This window comes from Capricornis sumatraensis, chromosome 22 (genome assembly GCF_032405125.1).
Source record: "Capricornis sumatraensis isolate serow.1 chromosome 22, serow.2, whole genome shotgun sequence".
In the NCBI taxonomy this organism is placed as follows: domain Eukaryota; kingdom Metazoa; phylum Chordata; class Mammalia; order Artiodactyla; family Bovidae; genus Capricornis; species Capricornis sumatraensis.
The window spans coordinates 53873856-53886883 of NC_091090.1; the positions used below are offsets into that span (position 1 = coordinate 53873856).

At 56.6% G+C, this 13028-nt stretch overlaps 1 protein-coding gene across 3 annotated transcripts; it reads right to left on the minus strand.

Moving 5' to 3' along the window:
• Window positions 1-589: 589 nt before the first annotated feature.
• NQO2 (N-ribosyldihydronicotinamide:quinone dehydrogenase 2) lies at window positions 590-11825 on the minus strand. 3 transcript variants are annotated; one of them, XM_068960773.1, is made up of 8 exons: window positions 11683-11825; window positions 10425-10555; window positions 9556-9791; window positions 8207-8371; window positions 3765-3895; window positions 3043-3156; window positions 2153-2254; window positions 590-886 (listed from the first exon to the last, which is right to left on the minus strand). In XM_068960773.1, exons 3-8 carry the CDS (start codon window positions 9587-9589, stop codon window positions 710-712), a joined length of 723 nt encoding a protein of 240 aa, XP_068816874.1. In that variant the 5' UTR covers window positions 9590-9791; window positions 10425-10555; window positions 11683-11825; the 3' UTR covers window positions 590-709. The 3 variants fall into 3 exon arrangements, with proteins under 3 accessions (XP_068816874.1, XP_068816875.1, XP_068816876.1); XM_068960775.1 differs by having other exon boundaries at window positions 635-886; window positions 2153-2223; XM_068960774.1 differs by lacking the exon at window positions 9556-9791.
• Window positions 11826-13028: the final 1203 nt, after the last annotated feature.

A 13028-nucleotide genomic window follows, 5' to 3' on the forward strand; every position in this document is an offset into this window, starting at 1 on the left:
GACCGGGAGGCGCAGCTGGGCGCGGGGTCGGGGTGGGGGGCTGCTGAGAAGGCCCGTCCCGGGCACTGACGACGACCACGAAGAGGAGGGGCGGGGGGCGGGGGGACTCTCCCGCTACACGTGCCCGCAGCCCGGGGCCTCCGCCAGGCCCGCTCCCGAGACTGCACGCTGACGGGACGCCTTCTCGCTAAGGCCGGCGCCCTCACTGTGACCGGCCCTCAGGGATTGGAAAGATACGCTGGGTCATGCTCAGTTAAAACCTAACTCAAGACAGAGAAAGAAAAAGACACAAGAAGTGTGAACAGAGCGCTGCAACACAGGCTGTGAACAGATGGCAGTTTCCTAGACTTTCCAGAAAGTCCAGTCGAGCTGCAGAAAAACAAATACCTAACATCCAGTTTCGTGCCAAAACTACAAACATGACCTGCGAAGGCTGAATAAAGGGGAATGAAAGGCATGAGAAACGAAAAGCAGGCCTGGGAGAAGGACCTGCCAGAGACCCTGCGACAGCCGGCGGGGGACGGGAGCCGGCCCGCAGGACCTGGAGACACAGTCACACCCTGGCTGTTGTGACATCCTTTATTACACGCGCCTGCGTGGCATTACATGTCTCACACCTCCCGCGTGGCCCCTGCAGTGTGGCGTGGCCCCTGCAGTGTGGCGTGGCCCCTGCAGTGTGGCGTGGCCCCTGCAGTGTGGCGTGGCCCCGTCACTGCCCGAAGTACCACGGGGGCGAGCATGGGATGGGCTCCTCCTCCCAGACGGTCTTCAGCCTCTGCGCCCAGGAGGGCACCATTCTCTTTCTTTCTTCTTCGGATGCCATTTCAGGACCAAAACTGATCTGAGGGGCAAGGACTTTAAATCCGCAGAAGTGCAGCGTGCCGTGCTACAGTGCAAAGAGGGGAGCGCGGTGAGAAGCCGCCCGCTGCTCAGTCACCCGGGGAACGCACGCAGCTGGCCTCCAGGGAGCTCAGAGAACCTCCCACCACTGGCGAGCCGAGAATGTGGGCGCTGCCCTGCAGCCTCAGGACCTGGCCGCTCCTGAGGCTGCTCAGGACCTGGCCGCTCCTGGGGGGCAGAGCGCGCTGGGAGGCTCCGACACAGCTCTCTAATCTCTGCTGCTGAGTCACACACTAAGTTCTACGGTTTTGATTGCTTAGGTAAATTATGGCAACTCGTGAAAGTCGCTCAGTCGTGCCAGACTCTGCGACCCCATGGACTATACAGGCCGCAATACTGGAGTGGGTAGCCTATTCCTTCTCCAGGGGATCTTCCCGACCCAGGAATCAAACTAGGGTCTCCTGCATTCCAGGCGGATTCTTTACCAACGGAGCCACCAGGGAGCCCTGAATGAGTTTATTCCAGCTACATGTGCCACCATGGAAGGCTGCTCAAGATACGCATTAGGTGTAAACAACAAGAAATGTGAAGCGGTATTTGTGGTGCACTGTTCATGTAAAAAAAGAAATAAATATGGTAAGCTGAGGCATAAAATGTGCATGTGTAAGAACACAGGGCCCTCCCTGGTCCAGCCAGTCCAGTGGCCGGCACTGCGTGCCCCCATGCAGGGCGCCTGGGTTCGAGCCCTGTGCAGGCACCTGGGTCCCATGTGCTGCAGCTAAGGGTGAGCACGCCACAGCTGAGGAGTCTGCATGCCCTGGTGGAGACCTGGCTCAGCCAAATAAATACGTGGATAAATGTTTTTTAAAAAGAATATATATGGGCTGTAAGGAAATACATTAAATCATTGAAAGTGATTGTTTTCAAGGGCATTAAGAGAACTGAATTTCTATTTTTTATAGTCTCTTTGTTCCCATATGTACTTTTGCAAACTGAAACAAAGGTGAAGAATTTTTAAAAGCAGGAAGAATTGAAGCTCATGACACATGGAGCCACCTCAGGGCTCCTGTTTACCGAGAGCAGACATGGGCCAACCGGGCTCAGCTTGGCCTCTGGCCAAACAGCATCAAAGGTTCTCCTAATCACAGCGTTTTCTCCATCAGCCAGCCTTTCCAGGGCTCCCAAGTAAAACATCCAAAAGGCTAAGAGCTTATGATACCCTGTCTCCAGGGAAGTCAGCACGGCCTGGCCTTCAGGCCCCCCTCCCACCTGGGAGGGGCAGGGAGAGCTGTGTGTGTGTTGGGGGGCATACCTGGAGGGGCCACAGGAAGTACCGGAAGTCTCCGTTGACCCCAGTCTTGGAGAACATGCTGGCTGTGCCGCCTGTGGTTAAGGACAGGATGGCCAGCTTACCCTGTGGAGGACAGCACGGGATTGGGCGTGGACCCCAGGGAGGATCGTCAATAGTGACTGGAGGGAAACCGAGGCCAGCTCCCCTGCCCCTCCCCTAACGGACACACACTCCCATCTCTGTCCGGCCCAGCGGCAGGTGACAGCGACATCCGACGGGGCGGGGGAGGGACAGCCAGAGGGAGTGGGCCGGATGGACAGCACTGGCGGGCCTGATGCTGGGGGAGCGGGCTTCGGAGGCGTGGGTGCAGGGGGTTGGCTGGGAGGGTGCACGGCGCCTGCGGCCAGCGGGGCCGGGCTCCCGGGGCTGGTCAGCAAAGGGCGGCGTCTCTTCGCGGCCTGAGACGCCTCTCATGTCTCAGCGCTTTGTTGTGCACACTTGTTTTCTGAGGCTTTTGGAACTTGACCGTCGCCTGCTCGCACGGGAAACCCACAGCTACGACATGCTGCGCAGCGGCTGGGTCCACCATCCACTCAGGTTATCCTGCTTTCAAGGTGGGTCGAGGCGCTCAGAGGCGAACAGGTGCGCGGCCAGGCACGAGTCCACGCTGTGGAGCAGGCGTCCCCGGACCCCTGACCGAGCACGCCGCCGGACGTGGACACCCTGCACCCTTTGCTGGAGGAATGGGCCGTGACCCCAGGAACCATGCTTTTTCACCTGTGTAAGCCTTGCACACGGATGGTGCTCTGTGGGAGTTTGGTTAACAAAGGCAAACCAGAGATGACTTGCTGAGATGCCCCTTCCTTCTCTGGTGGACAAGGGTCCCTCATCCTGGGGGGTGGGGGTCGTACCTTGAGGAAGCCGTCATCGTAGGAGCCGGGGAAGTCGAAGGCAAAGCCCTGGCACAGCACCCTGTCCATCCAGCCCTTCAGCACGGCGGGCACGCTGAACCAGTACAGCGGGAACTGCGGGGGAGCAGGAGGGGGCCCTGGGGTGTCTGTCCGCCTGGAGATTCGGGGGTGCCGCCTCCTCCCCGGCCTGGGCAGGCGGGTTCCCCCTGGGGCTGCACGTGTGGGCAGCTTCTCCCCCTGCTCTGAGGTGTACGGAGTGGCAGTGGCGGCGGGCTGGGCAGGCAGGGCTGACAGCATCCTGGTGGCTGTCGCAAGTGGCTTTGGGTCCCCGTGACGTTGTGACTGTGGGCCCCTGACTGAGCCCGCTCTGGGGCAGCAGAACCGTGACCCCAGCCACGGGGCCAGGGGGAGGGTGTGGGAAGGAGCCTGCCCCTCTCCCCGCCTGGGGTGAGACGCGGCGTCTGGGAGTCGGGCCTAGAGGTTCCGAGGAGCTGAGCCCGACTCCACACAGCAGCAGGGAGGTCTCCCTGGAACCGCTGTGGCCCCCACAGAGGCCCCAACAACGCGTGCAATCCCAGTGTCAGGGAAAAGGGACGGGCACAGGCAGCGATCCATCCCCAGAGTGGGAAGGGAGCCCGCGCTGGGGGCCGCACACCGCAGCCAGCAGCGTCTCGGGAGAGGGTCTGCGCACAGCCGGCACCGCAACGAGAGGGAAAACCAACCTGGAATATCACCAGGTCGGCCTCCTGAAGCTTCTTCTGCTCCTCAATGATGTCGCTGCTCAGAGACCGCTTCTCGTAAGCCTTGTGGGTCTCCACGCCGTAGTTGAAGAAGTCAGGGTTGGAGAGGGTGCCTGGGGGAGCAGGACAAAGGCTCCCGCTCAGGGGGACATCCATGGCTCACTAGCCCTGCAGCGACACTGCTGCCTGGACGCCCCCCAGCAAGGTCACTGAGACCTGACCGGGGCGCGGGCCCTGGGGTCAGACTGTGGACACAGAGGAACAGCTAGGGTCCTCAGCTTCGAGGAGCCAGAGTCCAGGAGGGACAAATAACCACACGATTAACATGGAGCGTGACAGGGCAGCGCGCTCAGGGCAGCCCCGTGGCACACAAACCCCTCAGCCCCGACGTGGTGGCCTCGCCCACGTGGGCAGCAGGCGAGCAAAGCGCCCCGGGGATTTGACGACGGAGCAGGAGTTCCACAGGCGGTCTAGAGGGCTGGAGGGGAGGGGGCTCCAGCGGGTGAGGCCGAGGGGACTGCCGCGCTGGCCAGAGGAGGGCCTCGGCGGGCTGCCGAGGGCCAGGGCGGGAGGCCGGGGGCCGCAGGTGGCCCGGCTGCAGGGCTGCAGCTCGGCCACGGGGGCTCAGCCCTGCGTGCACATGGGTTGCGGTGGGGGCACACGGTTTATGCAGGAAACAGCCGTTTTCTTGATTTGGCTCTGAAAAAGCTGTGGCCTCAGCAATTATGGAGCAGGCCTGGTTGAGGGGGTGGGCTCAGGCAGCAGCAGGGCTGGGCCCTGAGGCAGGACCCCCGCAGTTAAATGGAAAGACGAGGCCTCGGTGGGTCTTGGTGCCCAGTGTTAACAGCAGTCACCAGTGGTTGAGGGTCTCCTCGTACCTCGCTGGGCTCTAACCTCATCATAACAGGCTGTTTCTACCTTTCATAACAACACGAGGCGCCAGGTAATTCCCAAGCGACCAGAGAGGAGAGGGGGGCTCAGGGTGGCCCCCCAGCACACAGACCTGCAGGGTGGCCCGTGTAGAGCCGGCCCCACCCTTGGGCGCCACGGCCGAGAGCATCCCGGGCCCAGACTCCCTGGGGCTTGCCTTCACTCAGAAGCTCGGCTGGGACCCTTCTGTGCGCGAGGCTGTGTGCTGAGCAGAGAGCCCGAGGGGGTGAGCCTGTGTCTCAGGCAGGCTGCCGCCCCCAGGTGTGGCGCGCCCACGGCGGACTCTGCTCCCGAGAGTGGCGAACAGATAGTGCGTGTGTGTGGGCCACATGTACTCCAGGTGAAATTTAAAAGCACAGAGCAAAGCAAAGGTCTGCAAATATCGGGGAAATGGGAATATTTTTATCTGTGTGGGTGTGGACGCACTTTCTTAGTAAGACAGGAAATCCACAGTCATGCAGACATACCGACTCAGAGACTGAAACAGAAGATGGAGACAGAGCTGAGTCAACATGGGAACTGGTAAGTTATAACATGCGCCACGACGCAACAGTCGCTAACGAGACTCCTGAAAGCTCCAGAGAACAGAGCGCATCCCCATTCGTCCCTGTATCTACAGGGCTCCTGAGCTCTACAGGAATGTGTGCTTTGTTAACATCTGGAGGAAGACCTACCATGAGCCACACCAAAGAGTTCTGCCTGCTTGACCCTGGGGCCGCAGGCCAAGGAGGGTGTGTGAAGGGGCTCTTAAGAGTTCACCCTCTGCCCACTGTTCACCACACTTGAAATGCTGTTTCCGCAGAGCCCATGTCTCACCTGATTCCCTGAACGCCAGTGGCCCCATCACACAGTACTCTCTGCCTCCCCAGACCCCGCTCTGTTGCTTTTCAGTGAAAAGAGCTGTTTGGTTTATTAAAAGAGAAAGACAAGGAGAGGCAAGGATACAACCATTACCACCAGTACTAAATGCTAAATCTGGGGTCTTGTTAACACAATTGCAAACAGGAGGGACCTAAAGGTATTTAATTTACTGGGAATGCACAGGTGAAATTATTAGTTGCAGATGGTTCGACTGTGTATCAGGAAAGACCCAGAGAATTGGCTTAAAACTACAAACAGTGAGAAAGTTGTAGCGGCCGCATGCACGCGTGCACACAGACATGCACAGATCAGTCCTCTTCATGCAGAGAACAAAACCCAGTAAGATTTACGCAAGATCTGCATGCAGGAAACTCATAAATACACCTGGAGGATCGTAAAAGAACGTGAACACATGAGGAACCACGCCTGTTGCTGGAACAGCAGGGAGTGGCACTGAGAGTTCCGCTGTAAACAATCCGTTACCTTCAGAATCTTGCCAACTAAAGGCTGGAGCTTGCCATCTGCTCTATAGGGATTAAGTCACAAGCTGCTGTAGCCACTGATCTTCAGCACCCCCTGAAAGGAGTTCAGGGTGGAGATCAGGAATGAGGCGCTCTATGCTCCAGGAAAAGCTAGAAAAACATGCCTTCAGATAGGTATTTTCAGAAGATTTTATGAGCCCAATTCTCGCAAGTCCTCATATCTCTAAAGCGCTAAAGTCACTAATGGTGACACCTGCTCCTCGCGACTAGCAGCAGCCTTCTGCCAAAATGTGTGCCTGACGACTACATGCCCCCTCTCACCTGAATCCCACACATCCTGACCTTCCCTCCAGCTCTCTGGAGCAGTTCCAGAGATAGCTGAGAGGCTGTCTCCCAGGCCACAGTCCTCACTTTATCCCGAACAAAACTTAATCACAACTGTCTTTCCTGGTGGTTCAGCCAATAAAGAATCTGCCCACAGTTCGGGAGGCCTGGATTTGATCCCTGGGTCGGGAGCACCCCCTGGAGGAGGGCATGGCAACCCCCTCCAGTCTTCTTGCCTGGCGAAGGCCATGGACAGAGGAGCCTGGTGGGCTACAGTCCCTGGGGTCACAGAGAGTTGGACACGACTGAGCGACTCAGCACAGCACAGCTGGCGTGCTGTGCTTTTTATTTTTTCAGTCCACAATCTGGGAAGCTAATTCAAAAAATCTTTATGGGAAAGTCAAAGTAGCTGTAAAAACAGTAAAGCAAATGAAGGTGCCCTGACTCTCGGAGATGGTACACGATGCGCCGAAATAACGAGAGCCATGCGGTCCTGAGTCAGGGCCAGGAAGACAACACCGGAAGACAAAGTGCCGGAGACGCTGAGACGCGTGGGATTCGGGGCTCGGCTTTCTAAGGCAGATAGCTAGATAACGTAATAAGTGGGGATGAGAGCTGAGTGCGCACTTGGGAAAAGCTGGACCCACACCTCACATCACACACTGAATAAACTCTGAGTAGAGAACGTGTTTACTTTTAAAAAGGGGAACCTGCCAAACACTATAGCACCTTCAAAAAATAAGCATAGAGTTTGTATGGCACAAAACGCAAGGTCTAAATTAGCAACTAAGCAAAAGTAAACAGAAGCCAGCACAGCAAAGCCGAAACTACAAATAAATTGGGTAAAAATGCGTTTACAATTCCTGCTTCAAACTCTACACCAGAGGCCGTTTCCCACCTGTCGACTGGCAGTTATCAAAAACTCCGTAAAACAAGGAGACGAGCACTTGCAAACACTGTGGGTTGGAGAGTGAACTGGTACAGCACTCACGGAAAGCAGTTCGATATTGTCTATGAAAATTCAAAACACACGTTCCCTCTGCCCAGCAACTCCATTCCAGATACACTCGCACGCGTGGGAAAGCACGCGGCCCCCACTTTTGCTGTGGTCCTGTTATCACAGCAAAAGTGAGAAGCAGCCGGAACTGCACGAGCGGGCACTGCTGAAGCCTCGGTACCTCCAGACAACGGCAGAAAGAGGGAAAGCACCACGCAAAGCGGCATCAGGAACGCGTGCTCCCATTTTTAAAAAGCGGAGAGAAAAGCCGTTATTCTGTTAGCTGCTCTAGGTGCCCCCAGAGACGGCACAAACTGGCCCCAGAAAGACGCAGAGGCGGTGGGAGACCCCGGTTCCTGTGGGAGCCGGGAAGCTGGCTGGCTGGGGCTGCGGGAAAAGCCGTGCGCTGCAGACCTTTTCGACATGAGAATTGTACATCACCTCCAATGATGAGTTTTGTTTACAAACTTTTTTTTTAACAACAAAAAAAAAATTCCGAGAAGGCAAAAAAGACTCCTAACAATCTGGTTTAAAAATGGGCAGAGGACTTGAACAGGTCTCTTTCCGAGGAAAACACAGATGGCCAACAGGCATGTGAAAAGACGCCCAACATCGCTGATCATCAGGGACACAAAGCAAAATCATGGCGAGACACCACCTCTTGCCGGTCAGAATGGTTGTCAGCAAGACAAGACACCCAGTGCTGCCGAGGACGTGGAAGAAAGCGGACCCTCGTGCGGCCAGTGTACAGCGAAGCCACCGTGCGGAACAGTGTGGAGAGTCCCCAAGAAAGTTTTTTAAAAAAACAACCCAGAGCATTTATGACTCACCAGTGATATCCTTCCCTGTGGCCCTGGGCTCAAAGTTCATGGCATAGAGGTCAGAGACGGTGACGGTGCAGCCCTGCTGGCTCAGCTCAGCCACCGCCACGTCCTTCAGGGACCCGTTCAAAGACCTGGGCTCTTGGTGTGCGTAGACGATGAGCACTTTCTTACCTAAATCCAGACAAGAAACCATTTCTCTTGAAGAATAATTCCTCTGTCAAAGCTCCACAAGGACCAAGCTGACAGGAGGACACACACAACGGCTGAAGCTAAGTGAGAAAGACCAACGCTTTTTGCGGGAGACGGCGGTAAACCAAGGAGCATTTTCAGAACCTGGCTGTATCAGTTCATCACTGCTTGAGTTTACCAACACAGGAGTCAAGTTACAATTCCCCAAGAATAACACGACTGCATTCTTTTAAAGCCCAATCTCTTCTGGTTACCCACTACGAGATGTTTCAGCCATGTGGCCTAAGCTCAGAATAAGAAACTACTGTGACTCATCTTTCGTGCTAACCCCTTGTTGGCAGGTCAGTCGCTGATACACAGCTCTGCTTCCTTCCTCTCCACTGAAAACTGACACATAAGATATATTAAAAAAAAAAAAAATCAGATCCTGAGTCCCATGGGGAGGCAGGGCCTGCATGAAGCCCGGCTTCAGTGGAAAACCTAACAACAGAGGCTCCATCCACTGCCTGGCGGCTGTCATTCACACCAACAGTCTCTGAAGCTGCACGGAGAAGGCAACGGCGCCCCACTCCAGTACTCTTGCCTGGAAAATCCCATGGACAGAAGAGCCTAGGAGGCTGCAGCCCACGGGGTCACAAAGAGTCAGACACGACTGAGTGACTTCACTTTCACGCAGTGGGGAAGGAGATGGCAGCCCACTCCAGTGTTCTTGCCTGGAGAATCCCAGGGACGGCGGAGCCTGGGGGGCTGCCGTCTATGGGGTCGCACAGGGTCGGACACGACTGAGGCGACTCAGCAGCAGCAGCAGCTGGAGCCGCACTGTCCTCCTTCAGGACATTCTCCAAGGTCGCGTGCCAGTTCCTTCTAGAAGGCAGCTGTAGGGATGTGTTTAAATTTTCTGTGGGAACCTCTTAAGACTAAAATATTTAAACTCTTGATCCATATTATTCTGTTTAGGCCCTTAAGGAGAAAATATAAATGTTAGTTTGAAGCAAAGAGCTTTGGGGCACTCAGCAGAGTGTAAAGGTTGAAATGCACGAGTGAAATTAATGATTAACAGTTTTAATGTCTCAGACTCATTTGTTATAAAGGAACTTGGGGGCTTAACAGGAAACAGGATACAAATGAAACATCCACAGTGATGGTTCTCAACCAGGGAGTGTTACCTCCCAGGGAGTGTTTCACAACATCTGGAGACATGTCTTGGTTGTGGCATCTGGAGGGAGGTGCTGCTGGGACGTGGAAGACAGCTGCTGCAGAACACAGCTCGGGTCAGGACCCCCGGCAGAGCACTCTCTGGCCCCAGATGTCAGCAGTGCCACAGTTCCCTGGTGGCTCAGAAGGTAAAGCGTCTGACTACAATTCAGGAGACCTGGGTTCGATCCCTGGGTCGGGAAGTTCCCTGGAGAAGGAAAAGGCAACCCACTCCAGTACTCTTGCCTAGAAAATCCCATGGACGGAGGAGCCTGGTGTCCATGGGATTGCAAAGAATCGGACACAACTGAACAACTTCACTTTCAATGTACAACATATGTGTAAAATAACGTGAATTTTTAAGTTATGAAATGCAAGGATTTTCATGCTATGGTGCTGAACAAAAAGATGTCACAATGTTTCAATGTGCAACATACGCGTAAAATAACGTGAATTTTTATGTTATGAAATGCAAGGGTTTTCATGCTATGGTGCTGAACAAAAAGATGTCACAATGGGATGCATGCGTCATGCGGCATTTCTAACCACGGTCACTCCCGGGGCTCAGTCACTCAATATCTATTGATTGAGCAGCTATTATGTCCCAGGGGGTCATCCCAGAGGCTGGAGGCAAAGCAAAGACAAGATAAGCATTCTATTTTGGTGGGGCTGAAATGAACGATAAAACAAGAAAATACAAAACAAGATAATTCCAGGTAGCAGTCCACATTATAAACAACTTTTATACACGAGTGTTGTCTGGAGTTTTAATAACAAAGTATTCAATTTCTAATAAATTTTTCATTTAACAAAGTCTAACTCCCCCATAGCTAACAGTCACCTGCCATGTCCCAGGAAGATGGGTATTCTTCTCTCTGAATCCTGCCGAGAGGAGGGTGTGCTGTTTTGTTAGTCCTGGGTGCAGGGGGCCCTGAGCTCGCAGGCACGGTCACTCTCAGTGATGCCAGTGACCTAGAAGAGGAAACAAACGTTGAGGGAGGTGGGGAGACACGGTGGGCAGCTCGGCGTGCAGCCGTGGGCAGGCTGAGGCAGGGGAACAGCACGCGTGAGGCAGCGCTGGGACTGGCCTGGGGAGCTCAGAGAGCCTACACGGTGGACATGCGGTTACAACAGAGCTGGGTGGTGGGAGATTCCGTCCAAGGGCTGGGCGGGTCAGAAGCGCACGAGTGAAGACTTTATCCTGAGCCTGGCAGAAGCCCCCGGAGCATGTCCGGAGAGTGATGGGCTGCAGACTCAGGGAGCACCTTCTCCTGAGGTCCCCGGGGTCAGGGCCCAAAGACAGTCGAGTTTAGGAAGAAAAGCTTTCATTTCAGTGCTGACAGCAGGGGAGGCATCCCCTTATCTCTCTGCCTGGTCCAGTGTACCTAGTTACATCACCTACCAGGCCGCTGGAGGCCTCGGAGTTCTGACTCCTCGTGGGGTCCAATTCTCCTAGTTGCACAGAATGAGAAACTGAGGCCCAAGAAGCAGGCCTCTTGTCCAGCACTTCCCTACTGACGTTGCGCCACAGCAGGGAGAGCCGTCTCCCTCCGTGAAGAGGGCGCCCTTATCAGGCCGACAGGGAAACAGAAGCGTGCGGCTGTTAAACTACATACATCACCCCACACCAAACGGGCTCACACCCTTTACGCACTCTATTTCGTTCCAGCCTCCTCGACCGCTCCTCTCCCGGGCTCCCTCCATCCCCCCTGGAACCATAAAGAGCGGCGCAGGAAGCACACACCACATACATGTCCCACTTCTTGGATTTTCTGGCTGAGATTCTCAGGGAACTAAGGTTGGAGAAGCTGAGTTTCGGGTCCTGGCACCCGGGGCAAAGGCCGAGCCGGAACCCCGAGAGCCCAGGCCAGGCCTCCGCGCCGCCTGCTCGCGGACCCCAGGCGGCCCCTTGCGGTCCGCGCGTGAGGTCAGCGCGGGCCGAGTCCAAGGCCGAGGGCAGCGGCTGGGGGCAGCGACGGGCCTGCGCACACCTGCCCCCCAGGCCTCGCAAGTGCAGGGGGAAGCTCGGGCACGCGGGGGTGGAAGCCCGCGGAGACCCTGGCCCCGGGAAGCGGCCCCCGGAGAGCGCGGACACTCACCTCGGCCAAAACGCCCGAGGACGACCGGCAGGACGAGACTTCCCTCTGGGAGAACGTCCAGCGTCCACGCCACGATCCGGCCGCGCGGACCACGCACTCACAGGCGTCGCGAGCGCACAATGCGGACGCGCTCCGCAGGCCTGGACGCGGGGGCCCGGCCGGCGGGGCCCCGCCCACGCCCCGCCCACGAGCGCCGAGGCCACGCCCCTCCCCGCCTCTGTCCGGAGCGCAGCCCCGCCCCCGACCTGTCTGGACCTCTCCTCGCGCTCGGCGTCCCGCCCCGGCATAAGCCCCGCCCACACGCCCTTCGCCCCGCCCCTGCCCTGTCCTCGCCCCTGGGAGCCGGACCGGGTGGCTCCGCTCCGAGGCAGCTGAAGGGATGGCAGTTCTGGGAAGGGGGTGCGCCGTGTCCGCCCCTCCCGCCGCCTCCGCCCCTAGGCCCACTCAGGGTCAGAACACTCAGCCGTAAAAAGGATGAACGATCCGGGCCTCAGCAGCTGGGGCAAATACGCTGCAGGAAAATCGCCGATCCCTGAGGGTCCCCCCTGAACGATCGCGTTTATGTATCATTCTCGAGATGAGATTCTAGAAACGGAGAGCAGGTTGGTGGTTGCCGGGTTTCTGGTGGGCAGGTGTGACTCTAAGGGGCCTTGTGCTGATGGGAATGCGCCTGCGCCGTGTGTGACCGTTCAGGCGGTGGCGCTGTTCTGTGGTCTGGCCTGACGTTCTTATTGGGGAGGCTGGGGGTAAAGGGCGCACAGGCAGGTTCAAGGCCAAGGAGATCCCCGGAAGGCAGAGAGACACCGAACTGGAGCCTGCAGACGTGTGCGGGAGGGCTGCTGGTGGGCACTTTGGGCCAATTGTCTCTTTTCTCTCTTTCTAGCACTTTCTGGCCTGCACCACCTCATTTGTAGACCCCCTGCCATTGGGACTCACTCGAAGACCCTCCCAAACTCTGCCTTGATTTCTGGTGTCCCGGGATGGCCCTTGGGGCTCTCCTGGTGGCTCAGACGGTAAAGAGCCTGCTTGCAATGCAGGAGACCCAGGTCTGATCCCTGCGTCGGGAAGATGCTCTGGAGATGTTCATGGTGACTCACTCCAGTACGCTTACCTGGAGAATTCCATGGACAGAGGGTCCATGGGGTTGCAAAGAGTTGGACACCACTGGGTGACTAACTGTTTCACCTTCAGGACGGGCTGAGAGAGCGAAGGCTGGTTCCCCTTCGAGCATAACATTCCTGATGCACACAGCTGCAGCGTCTGCAGCGTCTGGGTGGTCTGTCCGAGGCTGCTGTCTCTTGGGTTCATAGTGAGGACGTGGTCTCTCCATGCGTGGCATGCCCTCA

What these genes read in the sequence shown, in the direction of transcription:
- NQO2 (XM_068960773.1), bottom strand. Translation starts at nt 9,589, where the DNA reads ATGTCTCCAGATGTTGTGAAACACTCCCTGGGAG. An exon ending in CCGACCTGGTGATATTCCAG is followed by an intron (nt 3,157 to 3,764) that starts GTTGGTTTTCCC and finishes GCTCCCCCGCAG; the next exon opens with TTCCCGCTGTACTGGTTCAG. An exon ending in ACGATGACGGCTTCCTCAAG is followed by an intron (nt 2,255 to 3,042) that starts GTACGACCCCCA and finishes TGTCCTCCACAG; the next exon opens with GGTAAGCTGGCCATCCTGTC.